The sequence below is a fragment of the Camellia sinensis genome, chromosome 2, assembly GCF_055761805.1.
Source record: "Camellia sinensis isolate YWXY chromosome 2, ASM5576180v1, whole genome shotgun sequence".
Lineage (NCBI taxonomy): Eukaryota > Viridiplantae > Streptophyta > Magnoliopsida > Ericales > Theaceae > Camellia > Camellia sinensis.
The window spans coordinates 21,555,367-21,575,882 of NC_138962.1; the positions used below are offsets into that span (position 1 = coordinate 21,555,367).

Below are 20,516 nucleotides of genomic sequence, written 5' to 3' on the forward strand. Positions count from 1 at the left end.
GTGTGTGTGTGTGAAATATAATTTTGGAGATGAATCAATTTAATGTGGGAGAAGGTTTAAGGATGGCGTGTGAGGGGAGGTGTTGTGGTGGTGGTGTGATGGATATGGGTAGTGGTTTGAGGGGAGGAGAGAGAGAGAGAGAGAGAGAAGAGGTGAAGAAAAAGAAAGTTGAAAATAAAATGGCATCTTTTGTAAATTTGAAGAGGTAGAAAGGGTATTTTGGTCATAAAAACGGACTCACTCTCTATAGAGGTGCATGACTTTCACATTTTGTTATCTTAGATAGAAAAGCTAACTGTGCGTTTTAGTCCATCAATCACAGGGGGGTTATGTGGTGATTTCTAAATGTCAGGGGGTAAACCGCACCCGACCTAAACCACAGGGGGTAAAGTAAAATTTTCCCAAACAGAAAAAATAAAAATCAATGCCATTTTAATTAACCCATCGGTTGTGGTATAAATTAGCAAGTTGCAACCCAAGTTGTCAAATTTTTTTTTTCTTTGGTACAATGGAATGTGATTGGAGAAATTGTAATTAAGTGGAACAATGAAAAAATAATTATATTATAGTTGAATATTTCATTTTTGGTAAAATTATGATACACGAGAAATATTTGTACCAAACACAAGAAAAGATAACCTATAACAAATAGTTGTTTATGATCTCAGTAATTGATTCCATAATGGATGATGATATACAAACATAAAATTTGTATTAAAAAATCCATACGGGATAACATGGCAAATTTATGTCCATTCATTTTAAATTAAAAAGCATTTCAAATTGATTTGTAATATTTAAAATATCATTACCACAATATTCTTATAAGACTTTTTGCGTTAATTTTTTATTTACAAATCACTTTCATTCTATAATTAGTTCTCATACATTAGTATTATAGACTATATATATTATCTTAATATTAATCATATATACATATATATATATAATTTTTGCATCTCTCCCAACCACTTTGGTTTCGTTTGATATCATCTATAAGATTATAATTTTTAAATTATTTATTTGTTGTAACTTTTCATTAAAAAAAATGAACCTATTTAGTTAAATAACTTCTCAAATAATGCTAAGTATCATGAAAAAAAATATCATGAAAATTATTATGAAAGACTCTCCATCGTTAATTACACATACAAAAAAACAACATACACTAATCAAAGGATAAAAACTCTTCATGAAGCATTTCATAATATTTTTTTCATAATTCCTAATATTATTCTTTTGGTGTGTGTGTGTCTTAGACAAATATTCAAGATTCTTTCAAAAGATATAATAATGACAAAACCGATGGGTTCTTTTATCAATACATATTTAATATTTTCAAATAAAATAAAAAATTTACAATTTGTAACTTAATCTAACTTTTTTTATTTGCCAAATAAACTAGAGAAAATATCACTTTAGTGTATACTTTAAAAAATATTTTCAAATCATACACTTTTTAAATAAGTAATAATTTAAAATCGCTACCGAACACAATTTATGAACATTTTTCACTGCTGGAAAATAGACTTTTAGTGGCGTTTAAGAAACGCCGCTATATCTTTCAAAAACGCCGCTAATTCCTTTTGCGACGTTTAGTACCAAACGTCGAAGCTGCGGCCGTCGCTGTATCTTTACGACGTTTTAAAAACGTCGCGATATTAGAATAGGCGGCGTTTTTAGAAACGCCGTGAAATGTCCCTACCATGACGTCACTATGATTTTAGCGACGTTTTCAAAACGCCGTCATATCTTTTTAAAAAAAATTGACCGTTGACCTTTTGGAGTTTAGGTGGCGTTTTAAAAACGCCGTGAAATCCTCTTCTTTTTTTTTTGAAATTATGCTAATTTTATGTGATTAAACTAAAAAAATACCTATAATAAAATTGAATAGCCGTAATATGAAATAATAACTCCTATTCAAATTATAAATGCAGCATTAATTCACTTTCCTATTCAATTTAATATCCAATCATCATTACCCACAAAATAACATATTCAAAAATTAAATTCATAATTCTCAACCAAAAAATCAACAGTCCTATGGCAGCAAAAATCAACACCAACCAAAAGTCACACATAGCCTTGTTCTTATCAACTAGACCAACTTGTATTACAAAAGCTTTTGTAAAATAATTTGCTTCCAAAAAATGAAAAAATGGATCATTATCCACATCCATACTAGATCTACCAGGTGTCTCTGGTGTCTCTGGGCACACGCAAGTTTTACATGTTATAATCTGAATGGAGGAAGCTTTCATATGGCGTTCCGTAGAGTGCTCTCTGGATATCATCCCAGTTCTCAACGTGTTGGGACAATGAACCTTTGTGTATCTTCACTTGCTGACTCTTCAGATCCCTCTGTGGAACCCTCAGAAAATCTTGGACATCCTTCAATTTCTGCAAAATACATGGAAAACAGTACTTTTGTATGGAAACAGAAAGAAAAATAAAAATAAAAATTGGCATCTTTTTAGGATCAACTGTTTTATAAGACGATGAAATGTCTTACGGTGGAATTTTTTATTATGTCCTCGTAGTATAGGATAATGTGTTGGGTGCTCTTGAAGTATTCTAAAGCTTTGGCAGTCATTTCCTCTACTTGCCTCAGATTGGGGATCAGCAGTGTTGTATCGATTGTAGGTTTATAACTTGCAAGTATTTCTGCCTGAAACAGTATCACTTATTCATGACACAGAGAGAAGGAGAGGGAGAGAGAGGGGGAGAGAGAATGACTTGTGAGAGAGAGAGACCTCATGGGATGAATGCACATGAGATTTATGTGTTCCGTTCAGTGGCTTAGCATTTTGATCGTAAGAGTTTGAAAGAATTGAAATCATCCTGCGCAGAAGATTTCTTCTGAAGAGAAAAATCAATGAAACGCCCTTGGTATTGAAATATTCTACAATTTCTTCATGATGCTGCATTAAACCCTGCATTTAAAATAAAAAAAATAAGGAAACCGTACTGTGGTTACATCAATTCAACATGCATGCAACAGAGGAAATTAACATTACAAAACTGAATTATAAGTTCATACACATTATTAATAACATCAGTAAGTAATGAGTGTGGTCAAATTGCATAATTTCAAGGTTGTCCGTGTCAGAAAGATGGAAAATTTAGCGGAAAACATGTTTTTTTAACAGGTAAAATTCTGCAAAATGAAAATTACAATGTTATCAATCTTCTGTTTAATCTGTTGCAAAATAACAGTTTAATCATTTGCCAAAAAGAAATTATGAAAGTTTGAAACTCATACTATATTCAGCACATTTAAAAGAAGACCATGGACCTCACAATTGAGTAGTAATAACTTGATCCACAAGAAGGTTTATCAACTCCAAGTCTGATTGCAGCATAAAATCAACACATCTGAAATGGGACAAGTATATGGGGGGTGTTTTAGCTAAATTGAGCTTAGCTTTTTCAATTTGGATGCAATGTATAGACTCCGTCAACCAATCCTAAAGTCAAGGCATTGAACTAACTCTCGGTCAAGACACATGCGATTACTTTATTTTAGTACATCAGGTAAAATTTACTTTGTAATTAGAACATTTGAGAAGTGCCTCTGTTTGTTCATCCAGAGGAAGTCCTTTTCCCCATTACTTTTCTTCCTCCTACACTCTGTAGCTCTTTTATTTAAAACAAAGAAATAAGTAATATTAATAATTTGAAACCTCCCATGTCAATAGATGCGCATTGAATTAATTAGGATTTTATTCGATGGATCTATAACACCACCTCAATCTCTTTGGTCATTACGTTTAGAGTGGTGCAACTCCTGTCTTTCTCCTATTTGTCCTAGTCATTCATCTTGGAGGAAATATTAACCTCCATTATTGTCACAACCCTCTATTCATGTATAAGAGTGCATGAGGATTATATTTGTTTGTTCTCATAAAGAAACACCCTATTTACCAATAGTGTGTGGAATATCTGTGATTATACTCAACATTATGTAATTGTTCTATGCAATAATTAGAAGATTACAGCAGGTTGCCTAACAAACTCACACCTGAAAAGCTTAATTGCTTGTCAAGATAATTCAATCTTCCAATCTAAGCCTAGTTTGACATATATAAAAATATTTATATGATAATTAATCTAGGGTGCTTTTGTCAGTGTAGCGTGGAACAGTTGACAAAACTATAAAATCAAACAATCATCATGTTCAGAGTTTGTATCAACTCTTAAGCAACCCAAGAATGAGGAGAGATCTGATTATTGAGACTTACACACTTCAGCTATGGTAGACATACCTATAATAACTACTAAATTGATGGCAAGTTATCTCATATGGAAAAATTGATAAACTAATTTGTAAGACAGGAAAAAGTTGAATAATTCCACCAAGGCATCACTCACCTGATTAAGCATCCATTTCAAGCCAACTGCAGCGGTGCACTCATTCTTGGAAGCACTGGTCAACCAGTCAAGATTGTAGATTTTATCCAAAGTTTCGACTATTGTTGAGATATTACTCCTCCGGACTTTTACAGAGAAAATCTCTCCATTGGAGCTTATGTTTATATGACTATTTAATAATGTCTCAAACCATCCACTCCCGGATCTCTGAGTAGAGATTATGGCAAAATATCTCACCGGGTTGCATTTACACTCATCCCTAATTATTCACATCACCATATATCAGTACATTGATATGAAATATAGACTCAGAATGACAATAATTAATGCCTTACCTGCTACGAGCAAGGTCCCTACAGAATAAATTTACACAAAGACAAGGCATACATATATATTAGCACAAGTGTCTATGGCTTTGGTGTAAATAAAATCAAAAAAGCATATGGTAATGTTAACTGCATGGACTCCACTAAAAAATAAAAAAATAAAAAAATTATGACTCACAGAGTTTTGAGGTTGGGAATCTGTGTTAATGTTGAAGGGATAGGACCAGTCAATTGATTGTTCTTCAAATTCCTGCATTTACAGAGCTTATTCAAGCCCTTGGTTGGCAGAACTAAAAACTTATCTATCTTAAACAATCCAGCATATTTAATTAATAGTACTTCACTTCAGGTATTAACTTACAATAACTCAAGCTGCTTAAGCTTGGATATTGAGAATGGTATATCTTCATACAGTAAATTATCAGATAAATCCCTGCATTATGGAAACCCAACCATTAACATAAAAACTAAAAATCTTAATCACCTAAAGACAGAAGAAGAAAGCATAGGAAAAATATATATAAACACCAAATCAACAGGAAGAGAATACCGTTGGGGCAACAATTATGTGCATATTCACTTAAATGCAATTAGGAGGAGAATGGACAAATTCACTATTATGTAACCAGGAAGAGAATATACATATTCAACTACAATTAAAAGAATAAACGCCACATCAATCCTAATGAAACGGGCAAAAGTTGGGAAGTTAAAGATGCATTCTGACCTTAAGCAGCTTGCGAACGAATTGAATAGCATCACTTGGTCCAAAAACCTGACAGTTGTTAACAACATCAACTTTATAATAGAACTCGGAAAGTGAGTTGACAAAATAGTTTTAAAATGAAGGCAAAAGAGATAGTGGACAGATGATATACCCCCCACAGGATCCGATACAATAGTTTTTCCTGTAGTGATATATTGTTTTTGGAAACACAAAAATTATCACAGAATCCGACACAATTTTTTTACTAAATTAGAAGTTTCTGCCTAGTTCTATGTTCTTTGTATTTTTCAATAGATAAATTTTTTCAAGAATTTTGCTAACAAACACTGTCAAATCTTGTCCGTTGAAGTGTATTGTGTCTCATTTTCTATTATTATTATTATTTTTAAATGATGTATAAGTGATGATGAATAGAATTTGAAGGGTGATGAATTAATTGTTGGGTGATTATTATTTTGTTATGTAGGAGTGAAATCAGTGGATATAAACAGGAAGCAACAGAAGGTGACAGTGAATGGATATGTTGAGGCAAACAAGGTGTTGAAGAAGGCAAAGTCAACAGGGAAAAGGGCTGAGATATGGCCCTATATACCCTACAACCTAGTGACTCAGCCCTACGCAGCCCAAACTTATGACAAGAAGGCACCTCCTGGCTATGTCAGAAGGGTTGAGAACCCAACCAGTGCCACTGTTACCAGATATGAAGATCCCTACATATCCATGTTCAGTGATGACAACCCAAATGCCTGCTCTATCATGTAGCTCCGCCTCAACTCATCAGCATCAATCTTCAAATACTTCAATATTAAAATATATATCCAGAGAGAAAAGTGTCTAGAATTTAAATGTAAGGGGTAGATTTAAATTTGGTGTCGTGTAGGCTAAGCATGATGTATCTGATCTATACATTTTGAATTTAGAGTGTTTTCTGGATATGTAACGTTGTTATGAAGAATAGTGCTACTGTAGGTATTTTTGTTTCCTCATGTTATCTAGATTCCAGGCTTTTTTTTTTTTTTTTTTTTTCTTCTTCTTTTTATCAAAAAAAAATAAAAAAAAATGTTTCTTTCCTTTTGAAGGGTGCTTTTGTAAAGGGTACACTGCAGGAAACATTCTCTTTGCACATACCTGCATGAAATGTTTAACCTGTTACTTATAGGGGAAACAGATGCAAAAAGAAGAGATATAAAAAGAAAGCTCAATGAAGTAAATATGGCATACAAAACAATTGACAAGCATAATGTTTTTTTGTGTTCTACTTCAGAGGACAGATACTGTCCATAATATTATATAGAATGTAAGCACTATCCGAAATCAAAACAACTCACTTAACATTACAAGGAAAACTAACCACCCATAAGCATACTTGAAAATTTTACACAGAATTAACCATTATGAGAATATTTCTTTCTGTAAAGGGAATAACTCCTCAACATGTTTGAAAGATAATTTTCTCACAATAACTTCGATTATTTTCAGAGAGAAAATTCATTGAACATATAATGAATGTAACTAGAATAAAATCTGGCTTCATTCTCAACAGAAACAACACTGGAAACATCATCATCACAAGTACAGTTTACGAGGGACACAAATTTGCAGGAAGGTGGTTGAGTACCCAACAACATATGAATATTTAAACCCACCATGTCCCCGTGTCCTAAGATACTCGCAACGGTTGGATTTCGCAAGAATCTCAAGACATAATCAAATCTTTACAAGTGGTTCAAGACAATGAAACAGAGAAATTTGGGGGCCGAAGATCTTAGCCTCTATACAAATAAACACGTGATAAGTATTTACATGAAATATGATTAAAGAAAAGCGTGGTTACTTGAATGCAGTTGCCACTGGACCTATGCCGAAAACTGAAGCCACGATAATCTCCCTAATTAATCTCTGCGATGAAAAACAATAACAATTACATCAAAAAATTAAGCAAGAACAATCAAAATGTTGAGGTGGTTTTAATTGTTAAAAATCACCAGAATCTTGCTCATGATGGTAGTCAAACCAATCCACGCAGCACGTTGAATCAAGCCAATGTCTACAAAATCACCCAAATATTAAAGCATTCTAGGGTTACAGACACACATTTATTTGTATATGTATATATATCGAGAGTCTAGGGTTGGGAAATAGTACCAGAGGGCATCGAATTGGTGTCATCATCTTTGACCTTGGACGCGGACTGGAATGCATGGCTTGAAGAAGTTTCCACCGAGTCGATTGGAAAATGTACAGGTTCTTTGAAACAAGGGACTGTTTGAATTCGACTGAATTGGTGAAGAATTCGAGTGTGAGAAGGATTCGACAATGATGAGAAGAGTGATGGGAGAGAAGTGACTTCACATGGGTGAACAAGGAGTGGCGAGATTGGGAGATTGTGAAACTCCAAATGTTGCGAAGCTTGAGGGACTGGGACTCCATCTCTCTGCAACTTCGTAGTACAGGCAGTTGGCGCCAATATATAGGGTTAAAAGGCAGCAATACATATAAATTAGGTTTAATTACAAATTGATATATGAATCGGCCCTATACATCATCAATGTGAACTAAGCATCTACCAGATGCAATCTCAGGTAGCCTAAGAATTTCTTATTTCATTCAAATGGGCAAAAAATTAAATCGAAGTAGATGAGTAGCGATCTGTAATGACATATTAGTGTAGAAAACACACAACCATACATAAATCACCAATGGATCAAACTCTATTACACACAAAAAATTAATAATTTCAATTTCAATAAATATATATGCATAAATTTCTGCAAAATACAAAAAATTTATATAAAGAGAGGGGGGAAAATGCCGATATGAGATGGAGTGATATCAGTCATAAGCTTGAATCTCAAATGAATGCTAGAACTGAAATTACAGAAAAATCAAGTGCATGAAAAAAGAAAACAATCCAGATTTATATTCTTTAATATTTTTTCCCCAGTTTTCTCAGCAACCAAACAAAGAAAAGGCAATGAAACAGAGCATATATAACTCATCAATGAAAAACAATTACTGAAACAGAGCACATACAACTCATCAATCACTGAAACAGACACACACACACACACACACACACACACACAGACGGGAAGGCAGAGCTTCAGAGAGAGAGAGGGTGGAGCTCACCTTAGTAGACGATGGTGCAGACGATGGTGCAGATGGTGGAGACCGATCTGAATCTCTGACGCTCTGCAATGAAATCACTGAGATGAAATCGCTTTGAATCTCTAAATCTCTGAGTTGAATCTCTAAATCTCTGAGATGAATCTCTGAATCGCTCTGATAAGGGTTTAGAGAGGGTTGAGAGAGAGAGAGAGAAAGAGAGACAGTGGAGCTCACCTTCGTTGGTGCTCGCTACCTCGCTCTGAGAATGAATAAGCGGTGGAGCTTCGAAATCGCTCTGAGATTTAGAGAGAGCGAGAGAGCGCGCTCGAGATCTGGGTCTTAGGTGAGTCTAGATTCAAAATTAGGGGTTGAAAAGGGGGGAGACAATGCGCGTGAATCACAACGCATTTGGAGGCGTTTTTCAACGCCTCCTATTACAAAACGGTAACGTTTTATTAAGTAAATATGCGACGTTTTATAAAACGTCGTTAAATATTAAAAAAAAGTGACGTTTAAAAAAACGTCGCTAAACAAACGTCGCCTAAACTCTTTTTTCCTGTAGTGTTTATTCAATCAAGTAAGTTAAATAAATTGGGTTAGGAGTGCTACATTTGTCAATCTTGCAGACAGTCAATAATTGTGCGTTTGGCCACAAGTCCATATCCATAATACCACCGTAATTATTAATAAGAAGTAGTACACCCGTGAAACAAGAAGAAGAAGAAGAAGAAGAAGAAGAAAGAACACTTTGGTGACTATGGCGGAACCTGTAGCTCTATCTTTTGTAACCTTCGTGGTGAAAAAGTTGGGGGAGTTGCTCCTCCAGGAAGCGCTAAACTTGCGTGGGGTGAGGCCTCAAGTTGAGCAATTCCAAGCCCAGCTAAATAGGATGCAATGCTTCTTAGAAGCTGCAGATGCAAGACCAAAAGGAGAAGCAGATGAGATTGTAATCCGCAACTGCGTTGCTGAGATCAGAGAAGCATCCTATGATGCTGAAGCTGCAATTGCTACTTTTGTTGTCAAAATTGGATTTCATACTAGTGGGAGATCAGATCAGTTCCCTTTCGTTCTCAAGAGGTATTTGTGTATCTTCAAGGAATATTCAGCCCTTCGTGAGGTTAGGTTGGAGATTGAGGCTATTAATACCAGGATCACCAATAGCCTCACAACAGGTTTTCTAACTTGTGGAATACTAAATTCTACAGGAGTAGGAGAAAGTTCATCATCTACTTCTATGGCCGAGAGGCAGCAACAATTAAGGCGATCCTATACCCATATTGTTGAGGAGGATGTTGTCGGCACAGAAGAAGATGTAAAAGCTATAGTGGATCTTTTGGTGATGGAGAATATGCATTATAGAGTTGTTTCCATTTGGGGGATGGGTGGTCTTGGCAAGACCACCCTTGCTAAGAAAGTTTACAAACACATTGAAATTAAGCGTCATTTTAAATGTGTTGCCTGGGCCTATATATCTCAACAATGCAATACAAGGGAAGTTCTTGAAGGGATTCTTATCAAACTTCTCTCTCCATCAAATGAAGAAAGGGAAGCAATTAGAAAGATGAAACATGATGAGCTAGTCAAGGCACTTCATCAAGTCCAAAGTGAGAAGAAATGTTTGGTGATTCTCGATGACATTTGGAAGGATGCAGATTGGGATAGTTTGAGTCCAGGCTTCCCAAATACTACAGGGGTAGGCAGCAAAATATTGCTAACAACTCGCAATGAAAATGTTGCTAAGCATGTAGATCAACAATGCGTGCTTTATAAATTGAGGCACTTAACAGAAAATGAGAGTTGGGAGCTATTTGAAAAGAAAACATTTCTGAGAAGAAAAGAAGGTACCGGTAATTATTAACATCCTACATGATCTAATTAATTATTTGTACTTTAGTTTCAAATGTCTTTCTTAAACTACTTTCCTTTCGGATTTCAATTCTTTCAATTTGACAATTCAATTTGAGAGAATAGTTTGGTTTTGATGGGCCCATTTTGGACCAACTTCGGTAAATTAAAATTGTTTATTTTTTTCAAAATTCATTAGGTGGAATATTCATGTAAAAACTAGCTTGAACAAAACAAACCATACATACCGTGGGTTGTAGCTATGGTACAGAATTCAAGAATAACCACTACAGGAAAAAGCACATTTAACGACCAAATTTCCCGACTAAAAAATATTTGATCGCTGAAAGTTAGCTTTCAGCGACCAAAACAGCATTAGTAGCCAAAAGTAAAGCTTTTTGGCGACTAAATAATTTTAGTAGCCAAAAGTCTACAATTGGCGACTAAAAATAAGTTTGGTTGCTGATTATATGTGTTTTAGTGACTAAAAAATTTTTAGTAGCCCAAAGTAAAGCTTTTTGGCGACTAAAAAAATTTAGTAGCTAAAAATCTACAATTGACGACCAAAAATAAGTTTGGTCGCTGATGATATGGGTTTTATCGACTAAAAAAATTTTAGTAGCCAAAAGTAAAGCTTTTTGGTGACTAAAAAAATTTCAGTAGCCAAAAGTCTATAATTGGCAACAAAAAAATAAGTTTAGTCGCCAAAAGTGGTCATTTTTAGCGACTAAAATTATTTTGGTCGCTAAAAGTTAATTTTTTATTTTTATTTTTGCTACTAAATAGTTTATTTTACATAAATTATGTAATAAAACAACTATGTTTATACATATACTTTTATATTAATATGGGTGTATGTACTATATAAATAATATATGTCACATATATAGTCATGTAGTGCCATAGAGGCGTAGTGGGAAGAGTGTGGTGCATAAGGTTTATGGTGCAGATGGTTAGCAGTTCAAGTCCCTACAAGAGCCAATCAAATTGCTATACAATGCATTTTTTTTTTTTTCACGTTTGAAGCTTTTGGCGACTAAAGGTGTTGGTCGGCAATTCCTTAACTATTGGCGACTAAAACATTGGTCGGTAAATGTATAATTTTAAAGAAATACAATTGACTATTGGCGACCAAAATTTTGGTCGCTAAAGACTTGCTTTTTGCCGACCAAAGGTTCTTTGGTTGGCAAAACCCTCAAATACCTTTCTCGACAGGGTTTTGGCGACAGACGTAACGACCAAAATCTTTGGTCGCAGAATATCATTGGTGACCAAAAAATAGACAATTGGCGACCAATTTTTAGTCGCTAAAAGTGACTTTTTTTGTAGTGAACTAAGGCCCTGTTTGATTAATAGCGGAAGGATTAATAATTTTATGAATTAGTGTAGGATTAGTTATTCAATTAAATTAGTGAGATAACAATTTATTATATATTTATTTTGGTTTTTTATTTCATATTTGAAATTATGATCTCCACCCCTCTCAATATTAAAAATTTGTCAATTTCATCGAATTGAATGTCTGCTGACATGTAATCCAGTTAATAAAATTTACAATAAAAAATGAGATTGTGAGTCCATAAGTTAACAATCTCAATCTTATGCTATAATCTTACAATGCGCATTCAAAAGGGTGCATATGGTATGTTCTTCATAACTCTTCTATAAAATTTTATAAATAACATAAACCATTAAATTTTATAAATTTTCTTACCACAAAAGTCATAACTTCTAACCACAAAATATCATTAAAAAAGTCAAAAGTCATAACTTCACCATTAGTAACTTTAAGATGCACAACATAAATTAGACCTACTTGTTTATCATTTTTATTCACTATTGATAACTTTATCATATAATGACATAACACATTACAAATATTCATTACTTTCATCACATAAAATCATAACTTTCTTTCGATCTGTACCCACGTCCTTAGGGAAGCACGCTTTAGATTTGTCTAGATAACAAATATAATATATGAAAATAACTTATATTGCAATATTTTGTTAAAAATTAGGACAATAAATCATATGCTACTTATGCCCAATTTGTGTTCAACTTGTTCAAAGTTTGTTTGGGATCAATTTGTTAAAAGTTTACATTATTTTCATTTTTTATGTAAGGTTTAAAATTTTGAGAATTTTCTCAAAATCAATTTTTTAAAATAGTTTCACCCAATCCATTTTTGTGTATCATTTTAATTTTTATAGTTTTGGGAACAAAGAATTTTAGCCTACATACAATGTTAGTTGGACCTCACGTCAAGTGATGAAACTCACATATAATTTTTGCGTTGTAGTTAAAAATTCATTGGTATATTTATTGGTTTCTTAGCATTATTGTTTGGAGGACTTATGTGTAAGTTCTGATAGGTGGACTTATTATCCAATAGGTCCTATGAAAATTAATAACGTTTTTCATCAAATACTATTTAAAAAGTCACTAATTGTTAATTTTCAGTAACAGTTTAAAATTTGTCCAAAAAAAGGTCACTAATTATAAGTTTTAGTGACAGTTTTTAAAAATCATTACAAAAAAAAAAAATCACTAATTTTCAACTTTCAACGATAGTTTAAAAAATTCGTTATAGAAAAACGTCACTAATTGTAAGTTTTAGTAACAATTTATAAAACCGTGACAAAAAAAAGTCACTAATTGTGAATTTTTAACGACATGTATAAAATATTGTCACAAAAAATTATTTTTAGCGATGATTTTACTAGGACTTATTGGTAGTTTACCCTAGGTCGTAACAGTTTGCCTTAATTCCCATTAAGTCTTATTGAAAATAAGTCCTAATAAAATCGTCGCTAAAAATAATTTGTTGTGACGATTTTTTTGCATGTGTTATTAAAAATTAACAATTAGTGACTTTTTTTGTCACGATTTTTATAAATTGTCGCTAAAACTTGCAATTAGTGACTTTTTTGTGATGAATTTTTCACATTGTCACTAAAAGTTGAAAATTAGTGAAGTTTTTTGTGACATTTTTTTAAACCGTCGCTAAAATTTATAATTAGTGACATTTTTTGTGACAAAATTTTCAAATTGTTGTTAAAAATTAACAATTAGTGATGTTTTTTTAATAGTATTTGATGAAAAACATTATTAATTATCATAGGACCTATTGAACAATAAGTTCAACTATTAAGATCTACACATAAGTGTCCTTAGGACTTATTAGTAGTTTATCCTTATTGTTTTTAAAATAAATACGCATTGCTATTTTTTATTTATATCAGTACCATCCATGTAGACTAGTGCAAACTTACTAACAAATGCATTTTTTTCCCCTCTAATTTGTAGGACTCACATCAAACAGAAAAATAATTGAGTTAGGGAAGGCAATGGTCAAGCATTGTGGTGGTGTTCCATTGGCGATTGTGGTATTAGGAGGACTTTTGGCAACAAAATACACATTGGAGGACTGGAAGGAGGTGAGTAAAAACCTTAGTTATGACTTAGGTAAGGGCAAAGGCCAAGCAAGAGTCTCAATAACAGAAATTTTAGCCTTAAGCTACCAAGACTTGCCTTGCCATCTTAAGGCATGTTTTTTGTATTTGAGCCATTTTCCTGAAGATCATGATATTCATGCGAAAAAACTTATTCAAATGTGGATGGCTGAAGGCATTGTGTCGCCACGAGTAGGAGAACTAGAAGAGAAAACAATGTTGGATGTTGGAATGTGTTACATGGGTGAGTTAGTCCAAAGATGCATGGTTCAAGTCCAATTAACAAGCTTCAGAAAAAGAATTAAACTTTGTCGCCTCCATGATCTCATGAGAGACTTGTGCTTGCTAAAGGCCAAAGAGGAGAATTTTCTCAAGATTGTTCGGATTAAAGCCTTTGGTCATCAGCTCGGGTGGGCAGATTCTGCGTTGCCTTCTTCATCATCACCATTAACAAGAATCCGCAGGCTTGCCGTATACTATTTGGATGACTATGATATCAACTCTATAAAAAGTGAAAATGTAATTCTCTTATCTAGACATGAAATGAAGAATCACAACCATATCCGATCATTTCAATTTTACTCTTTGGGCAATGATTTGGGATGTTCTGATTGGCAAAAATTAAAATTACTCTTCACGGGCCTCACATTGATTACAGTTTTAGACCTTGAAAGAATTACTATATATCCGGTAGACAAAATGTTTCCGAGAGCAATAGGAAACCTAATTTACCTGAGGTATTTAAGTATAAGAGGTTCTAACATTAAAAGTTTGCCTTCGTCTATAGGCAACTTAGGATTCCTCCAAACCCTAGATTTAAGGGGACGGGGGAGTTTAAGAATACCCAATGTCTTGTGGAGGTTGAAACAATTGAGACATCTATATCTTTCTGATAGAATCAAGCTATCTTGCATAGGTAAGTTGCGATTGGAAGGTTTAAGCAAATTGGAGACGCTAGAAAACTTTGATGCAAGGAAGTGTGATGTCAGATGCTTATCTAAACTGACAAATCTTCGAAAATTCAGTGGTGAGGTAGCCCCCAAAGACTTGGTCGTAATGTTGAAATCCCCAATCCTCAACAATTCAAACCGCCGTCTGCAATATTCATCCTACGATATTACAGGAGATTTCCGAACAGAAGAAGAACAAAGCCTTTTAAGGCAACTTTTAGGATGCCACCATCTTCGTCAATTGTCTTTATCAGGGTCGGTTAAGACATTGCCAGGCCAATTCCCTCCAAATCTCACCCAGTTAATCTTGTTGTATACTGAACTAGAGGAAGACCCAATGCCAACATTGGAGAAGTTCCCCAACTTAAGAACTCTCTTCTTAGGTGAAAATTCCTACATGGGGAAGGAGATGGTTTGTTCTTCTGCACCACCACCAACAACAACAGCACCATCCAGCAGCAGTGGTGGAGGAGGGGGCTATGGCGGCTGTGATGGTGGAGGTTTTCTGAAACTCATATCTTTGGAGCTCTGGAATATTGAAAACTTGGAGGAGTGGAGGGTGGAACAAGGAGCCATGCCTTGTCTCTTCCATTTAGAGATTGGTGGATGCCCAAAATTGAAGGAGATTCCGGACGGATTGAGGTTCATTACCGCCCTCCGTGAATTGGATATTAAATACGCATCTAAAGCCCTCCAACAGAGGTTTAGAGAAGGAGGAGAAGACTTCGACAAAGTCAAGCATGTGCCTTCCATCATAATTTAAGTATTGACGACTGATCTTTCTCGGACCTTCCTACATTTACATCAGGTTGGTTGGTCCATGCTTAGTTTCTTTCCCCTCTCTTTCCTTTCCTTTCCTTCCTTTTGTTTAGGGTTAATTTCACTTTTATCTCTAAGCTATCAAATTTTTTTATTTCTTCTCTAAGCTATCAATTTCATCTATTTAGTCCATTAAATTCCTAATTTTTATTCATGTGGTCCAATTAGAGACGATTGTAAAAATCAATAACCTTTGAAAAAAAAAAAAAAAGAGATAATTTTATAATTTGAACAACTTAAATCATACAATTAAACACCCATTAAGTTGGTTGTGGGTTTTAATTTATTCAAAATAATAAGAAAAATTAGTGTTTCACGGTTTAAGATGTTCAAATTCTCAAGTAACATTTTTTTTAATCAAATTAAGTTTTAACTGTTATTTATTGTATAATTGTCTCCAATTGGACTACAGAAACATAAATTCAAAACTTTAGGAACTACATAGACGAAAATCATGGTTTATGAATGAAATAGAAAAAATGGTGATATTTGTGACTTCAATAATCCGAAACCATGTCAAAACGAATTTTTCAGAGTATTAGTGGTACTAGGTTCAAAAATTCTTATGATGTTCTCAGAGTGGCCACTATTGCAATCTCATGGCTCAATTGGTGTTGGAGAAACATGATCTTATGCAACTTAGGTAACTCGTTTTATGTTTGCATACGACACACGATGCAACTCTCCTCTCTGTGGTTTGTGTGCTGGATAGAATTTTTTCTAGTGTTGTTTATGAATCTAATGACATGTCTTTGTTCATAAAATGGAGATAATAGACAATTAGTATGTGAAACCTTGTGCTTAGCTTCTATATTGACTTCTTGAAAAACATAAATAATTAATCATACTCCAACATTTACAAGGCATCCTTGCAGACCCGATTGTCCAAAGGCTACAGTGGCTGGGTGTGGAGACAAAACAGAACCAAAGAATCAACCTATTCCCTTTCAAAAATCAACCTACTACTTTTCAATTCAATGCATAAGAACCCACTTGGAAACTTGATTTTATGACAATCTTCAAAATGCAGAGAAGTTTGTGGACTGATATTGATTTGCTGAAGTTAAACATATTCAACCAGCTTTCACTTATTGTTACAGTGATAATTGCAGAGTCTAAATGAGTCGAGATTTGTATCAAGAGCAGTATCACAATTGAACTTTAAATCACATATTCCGATGAATTTAGTACAAGAAAATTACACATTTGCCTTGCTTTAGCTTTTTACTGACTTTAGTGCAAGCAAATTCTGAAACTATCATTAAAACGACTTGAATTCTACTGTAGTTAATCCTGTTGGCCAATCCTCGTTTATTGTTTGAATATGCAAAACGAATGGCCGCTTGCTTCTTCTATTAGTCCTGGAACATCAAAGTGGGAAGGCCTTATGATATGCAATCTCTCCTGTAGTTTTGCGGTAATTCATGATTTGATCACTTGGTTCAGCATTCCATAGCCTTCATGAGAAAACCACTGTTCAAACAGTCTACATATCTAGACATTTTATTTTAAAGTCAATGTCTATTCACCAAACTTTTACAGATTTGAAAGAATTTGAAATCCAAATTTCAGGTTCATACTGTGCAGAGGCCTTGTGCTCCATTAGCTGCATCTCTTTCTGCTCTTAAATGGCTTATAAGCACAATTTTTTGCATATTAATATTGTTACTAACTCTGACTCTATTTCAGCAGATGGAGGGCAATAAGATATCCAGGTGGTGGCAGCTCCATTGTTTTTGGATGTTTGTTATCTTGCACAATCTTTCCATTCGTGCCAATTATATCTCTACAGCCACGGAGTTTGCTCACAGCAGCGTTTTCCTTAGCCTGGTTTGCAGCATTTTCTTGCATCTCTTCTTCTCATGGAGAGGCCTACTTGACAGCCTCTAGTCAATCTACTGTTTGCTTCGTGCCTGGTCTCAATTAAGGTCTATATGTTACCTCTGGTGGTGTTTTTTGTTTTTGCTTGAGTGTTTATTGGTTGTTGTTTCCTGAACTACATTATTCCTGAACTATGTTACTTTTTATATGTATTAATGAATGATGTTCTTTTCTTGTGCCAAAAATAAAAAATAAAAAATATACAATATTGTGGAATCCTATGTTTGGTGGTGTCATAACACACCTAACACTTTTTGCCATTGTGTTTACTTGATCTCGGTTCTCAACAGTTAATATGTAACACAGCTAGATTATGGGCTGCTCAATGAATATATGAGTTGTATTCATCATGATAAGTCCTTACTATTTAGTCTTCAATCCAAGCAGTCAATAGTACATTGATGCCCAGAGACAGCTGAAATGTTCTGCGGTGCTACTTTGCAGTAATGTTAAATTGCAATTTGTGGTTCCAATAGCATACACCAGCCTTCATTTGAAAACATGCCAAGCAAGCTGAAGAACTTCTGATCATCTGTGGGTAGTACAACAATTTGAACAGAGCATAATAGACACATTCATTTGTCTCACTCGCATTGAAATGGACGAGGCAATGAAGACGTATAAATATTTTCAGCAGTATGTATGATATGGCTGTGTTATTTTGTAACAAGGCATCTGTTTTTTTAGTTCACAATGGATTGAGCTCATTCTATTTCAATCCCTTTCTTCCTTGTGTGGGGCTGCTCTAAGCTTTTCTTGACTTTGTGATAATTTATTTAACAACACAAACCAGAACCTGCACATTGTGGATGCAATTCTGGGACCTTAGTGGATGGCCTCTGTTATTCCACTTGAGGATAAGATTACATTAATTACTATGGTTAATTTAGCCTTCTCTAAAACTCAAATGATATTTGGTTAGTTCAATTTCATCACTACCAAATGAGAAATTTGGCAATGAAGATGTATCCTGGACTTGCTTGACTTGTTTATGTTTGCTGGATTTCTATACGCATGACATAAGAACTCTCAAGTTTGTCCATAATCTAAGCATCAGTTGGTTCCATGATCAAATTTGCAAGTGATTTTCCAACCATTCAAGCCATTGTCTGATGTCCAAGTTGTGGGGTAAGTAGTATTCCAACGACAGAAAGATGGAAAGATGTTTGGTGTAGTTGGATAAAAGTAATAAGTTGAATTTGATGGCAAGCCTATGCATTTACTGACTAACCGGCTTTGCTGAAGAATGTACATGTGTTAATTTTGTGATCACATTAAGGCTATATTTGGTTTGGGAGGAAACATGGTTCTAATACTTTTGTCTTCACAGAGCAGAAATCTTTATAATTTGTTGAAAACAACCTATCATTCTTTAACATTTTGGTATGTAGCTTACATGTTAGTTTTGGTATTCCTTGATGTGGTTCATTATGCAATGTTTATCATTGCAAATTGTATTAATACTTCATTAAGGCACAATCATCTCATTTATAGTCATACACACATCGGTTGACAGTGTTTGATTAATTTTTTTTTTTTTTAAACTTTATTTTTAGTTGAAATAAATGGAGCTCAAGTGCAGAGAGCTTGATGTACAATATTCAGCCTATTCGCTAATAACTTAAGCTTTTGGGCAACTAATTATCTAATATGTAGCTGAAAAATCTGATTTTTGAGGTAGAGACAATTGTTTCAATTTTTGACAGCGTGAGTAAACTGATTCTGAATTATTTATTCATTTATTTCAATGTTATAGGTGCAAGCCCATATTGCTCGGGTCAGGTGACACTTGCAGTTGAGTGTAATAGATGGACAGCATCAACGACTGAAAACTTCCTCTGACCTGTGAGTGTACACCATTTCTCCCATAAACCATAAAATTTTACATCTTGCACTGATTTCATGGCAAACTTGAGCGTGCGTTCTGAGTCTGTAATATAGTATACTCATTTATTTACAATTCTGTACTTCTTTCTTATATATCTTCCTCTCTTTTATGTAATCCTTCTCAACGACTGTTGATTTGTACCAATGCAGAGGAGAAAGGAATGAAAAATTGTTTGTTGCAGTAAGATTCGAATCTACTATATTTTCTGAATGGTTTGCTGGAATGACTAAATAAAATTACTCATGTTTACATAATTTGTTTTAGAAAAAATAGTGATTCTAGCAGGAAAAGTGTGCTATACTAACTGATGTGTTGTGAAATAATGAAACTTTGAAAATTGAAACATGACACGCTTCAATAATAAAATAGATGTCACATGAAAGTAAGGTAATTTTGTAAAATTTATTAGTTTTTTTTTTTTTAACACCATTAATAGATCTCATCTGAATTCGACTGCTCAATCAATATTGAAATGTGTAAATGTAGATAATGAATGTTGTACGCATCATAAATATTTTGCATTAAACATAGATCTCTCACCTCTCTCACTATGTATTGAACAAGTGTCCTCACAAAATAACAAATTTAACTTAGGAAATTGTAGTAACAGACTTGGGGACTCAAAAAGATTCCTATAGTGTTGTGGGTAGTTTACAGTTTCTGAGTGATCATGTTTGGATAAGTACTGTAAAACTTGCAGTTTCAAAGGGGTATTAGATTTGAATTTTGATCTCTCTCTACAAGTGCTTTTTAGCTATGTATATGTGTTTGTCTTTACATATAGGAGGGTTCTGTCTTGGAGGCAAGACAAAAGTAACACGGCCTTCATGTGACACACCAAAGGCAGTGTCACCATCAGCTTGTAGAAAGAAAATATGCCTTTTGTTTTGATTAGCAGCTGCTGCCATGCCATGTAGCTCACCGCATTTCATTGAGATTGCTCAGTAGGGCCACTCTTTTAATCTTCTACCATTCTCATTGACAAAACATGGCATAGTTTTTCCCAAATAAGGGGTAAAAATTTTAGACACAATACGAATTAGAGGCAGTTAGCAAGTTAGAGTCAGTGTCAAAATACTTAACTCGATTAGTTAAACAGGTTAGGGTTTGGTTGGCATTGAGAAAATTTTGACTCAACTCAAAATA

General features: G+C 34.1%; 2 protein-coding genes and 1 long non-coding RNA gene across 7 annotated transcripts; 1 reads left to right on the plus strand and 2 right to left on the minus strand.

Moving 5' to 3' along the window:
- Window positions 1–1,995: 1,995 nt before the first annotated feature.
- LOC114299903 (uncharacterized) lies at window positions 1,996–5,507 on the minus strand. Its single transcript, XM_082913895.1, has 8 exons — window positions 5,425–5,507; window positions 5,059–5,130; window positions 4,876–4,947; window positions 4,707–4,724; window positions 4,372–4,630; window positions 2,754–2,933; window positions 2,513–2,668; window positions 1,996–2,400 (listed from the first exon to the last, which is right to left on the minus strand). The coding sequence occupies exons 1-8, from the start codon at window positions 5,490–5,492 to the stop codon at window positions 2,227–2,229; spliced, it is 999 nt and encodes a 332-aa protein (XP_082770021.1). The 5' UTR covers window positions 5,493–5,507; the 3' UTR covers window positions 1,996–2,226.
- Window positions 5,508–6,601: 1,094 nt separating this feature from the next.
- Window positions 6,602–7,788, minus strand: LOC145819905 (uncharacterized). The gene is made up of 3 exons (XR_014360677.1): window positions 7,570–7,788; window positions 7,410–7,471; window positions 6,602–7,323 (listed from the first exon to the last, which is right to left on the minus strand). It is a non-coding gene; the product is annotated as an uncharacterized LOC145819905 (long non-coding RNA).
- A 1,334-nt stretch (window positions 7,789–9,122) lies between these two features.
- Window positions 9,123–19,554, plus strand: LOC114267319 (putative disease resistance protein At1g50180). Of its 5 annotated transcripts, XR_014360675.1 has the most exons (5): window positions 9,123–10,373; window positions 13,687–15,590; window positions 17,291–17,529; window positions 19,039–19,159; window positions 19,239–19,554. XR_014360675.1 is itself a non-coding variant. In XM_028208360.2 (3 exons), exons 1-2 carry the CDS (start codon window positions 9,290–9,292, stop codon window positions 15,543–15,545), a joined length of 2,943 nt encoding a protein of 980 aa, XP_028064161.2. In that variant the 5' UTR covers window positions 9,123–9,289; the 3' UTR covers window positions 15,546–15,590; window positions 17,291–17,698. The 5 variants fall into 5 exon arrangements, 2 of the variants coding, with proteins under 2 accessions (XP_028064161.2, XP_082770020.1); XR_014360674.1 differs by lacking the exon at window positions 19,039–19,159; XR_014360676.1 differs by lacking the exon at window positions 19,039–19,159 and having other exon boundaries at window positions 17,294–17,529.
- The last annotated feature ends 962 nt before the right edge of the window (window positions 19,555–20,516 follow it).

Excerpts from the sequence above, each read along its gene's own strand:
- LOC114299903 (XM_082913895.1), bottom strand. The coding sequence starts at position 5,492 with ATGTTGTTAACAACTGTCAGGTTTTTGGACCAAGTGATGCTATTCAAT. Across the intron at positions 5,131-5,424 it reads TCGTTCGCAAGCTGCTTAAG|GGATTTATCTGATAATTTAC; the intron begins GTCAGAATGCAT and ends TCCATAATGCAG. Across the intron at positions 2,934-4,371 it reads TGAAATGGATGCTTAATCAG|GGTTTAATGCAGCATCATGA; the intron begins GTGAGTGATGCC and ends TTTTAAATGCAG.
- LOC114267319 (XM_028208360.2), top strand. The coding sequence starts at position 9,290 with ATGGCGGAACCTGTAGCTCTATCTTTTGTAACCTTCGTGGTGAAAAAG. Across the intron at positions 10,374-13,686 it reads ATTTCTGAGAAGAAAAGAAG|GACTCACATCAAACAGAAAA; the intron begins GTACCGGTAATT and ends TCTAATTTGTAG.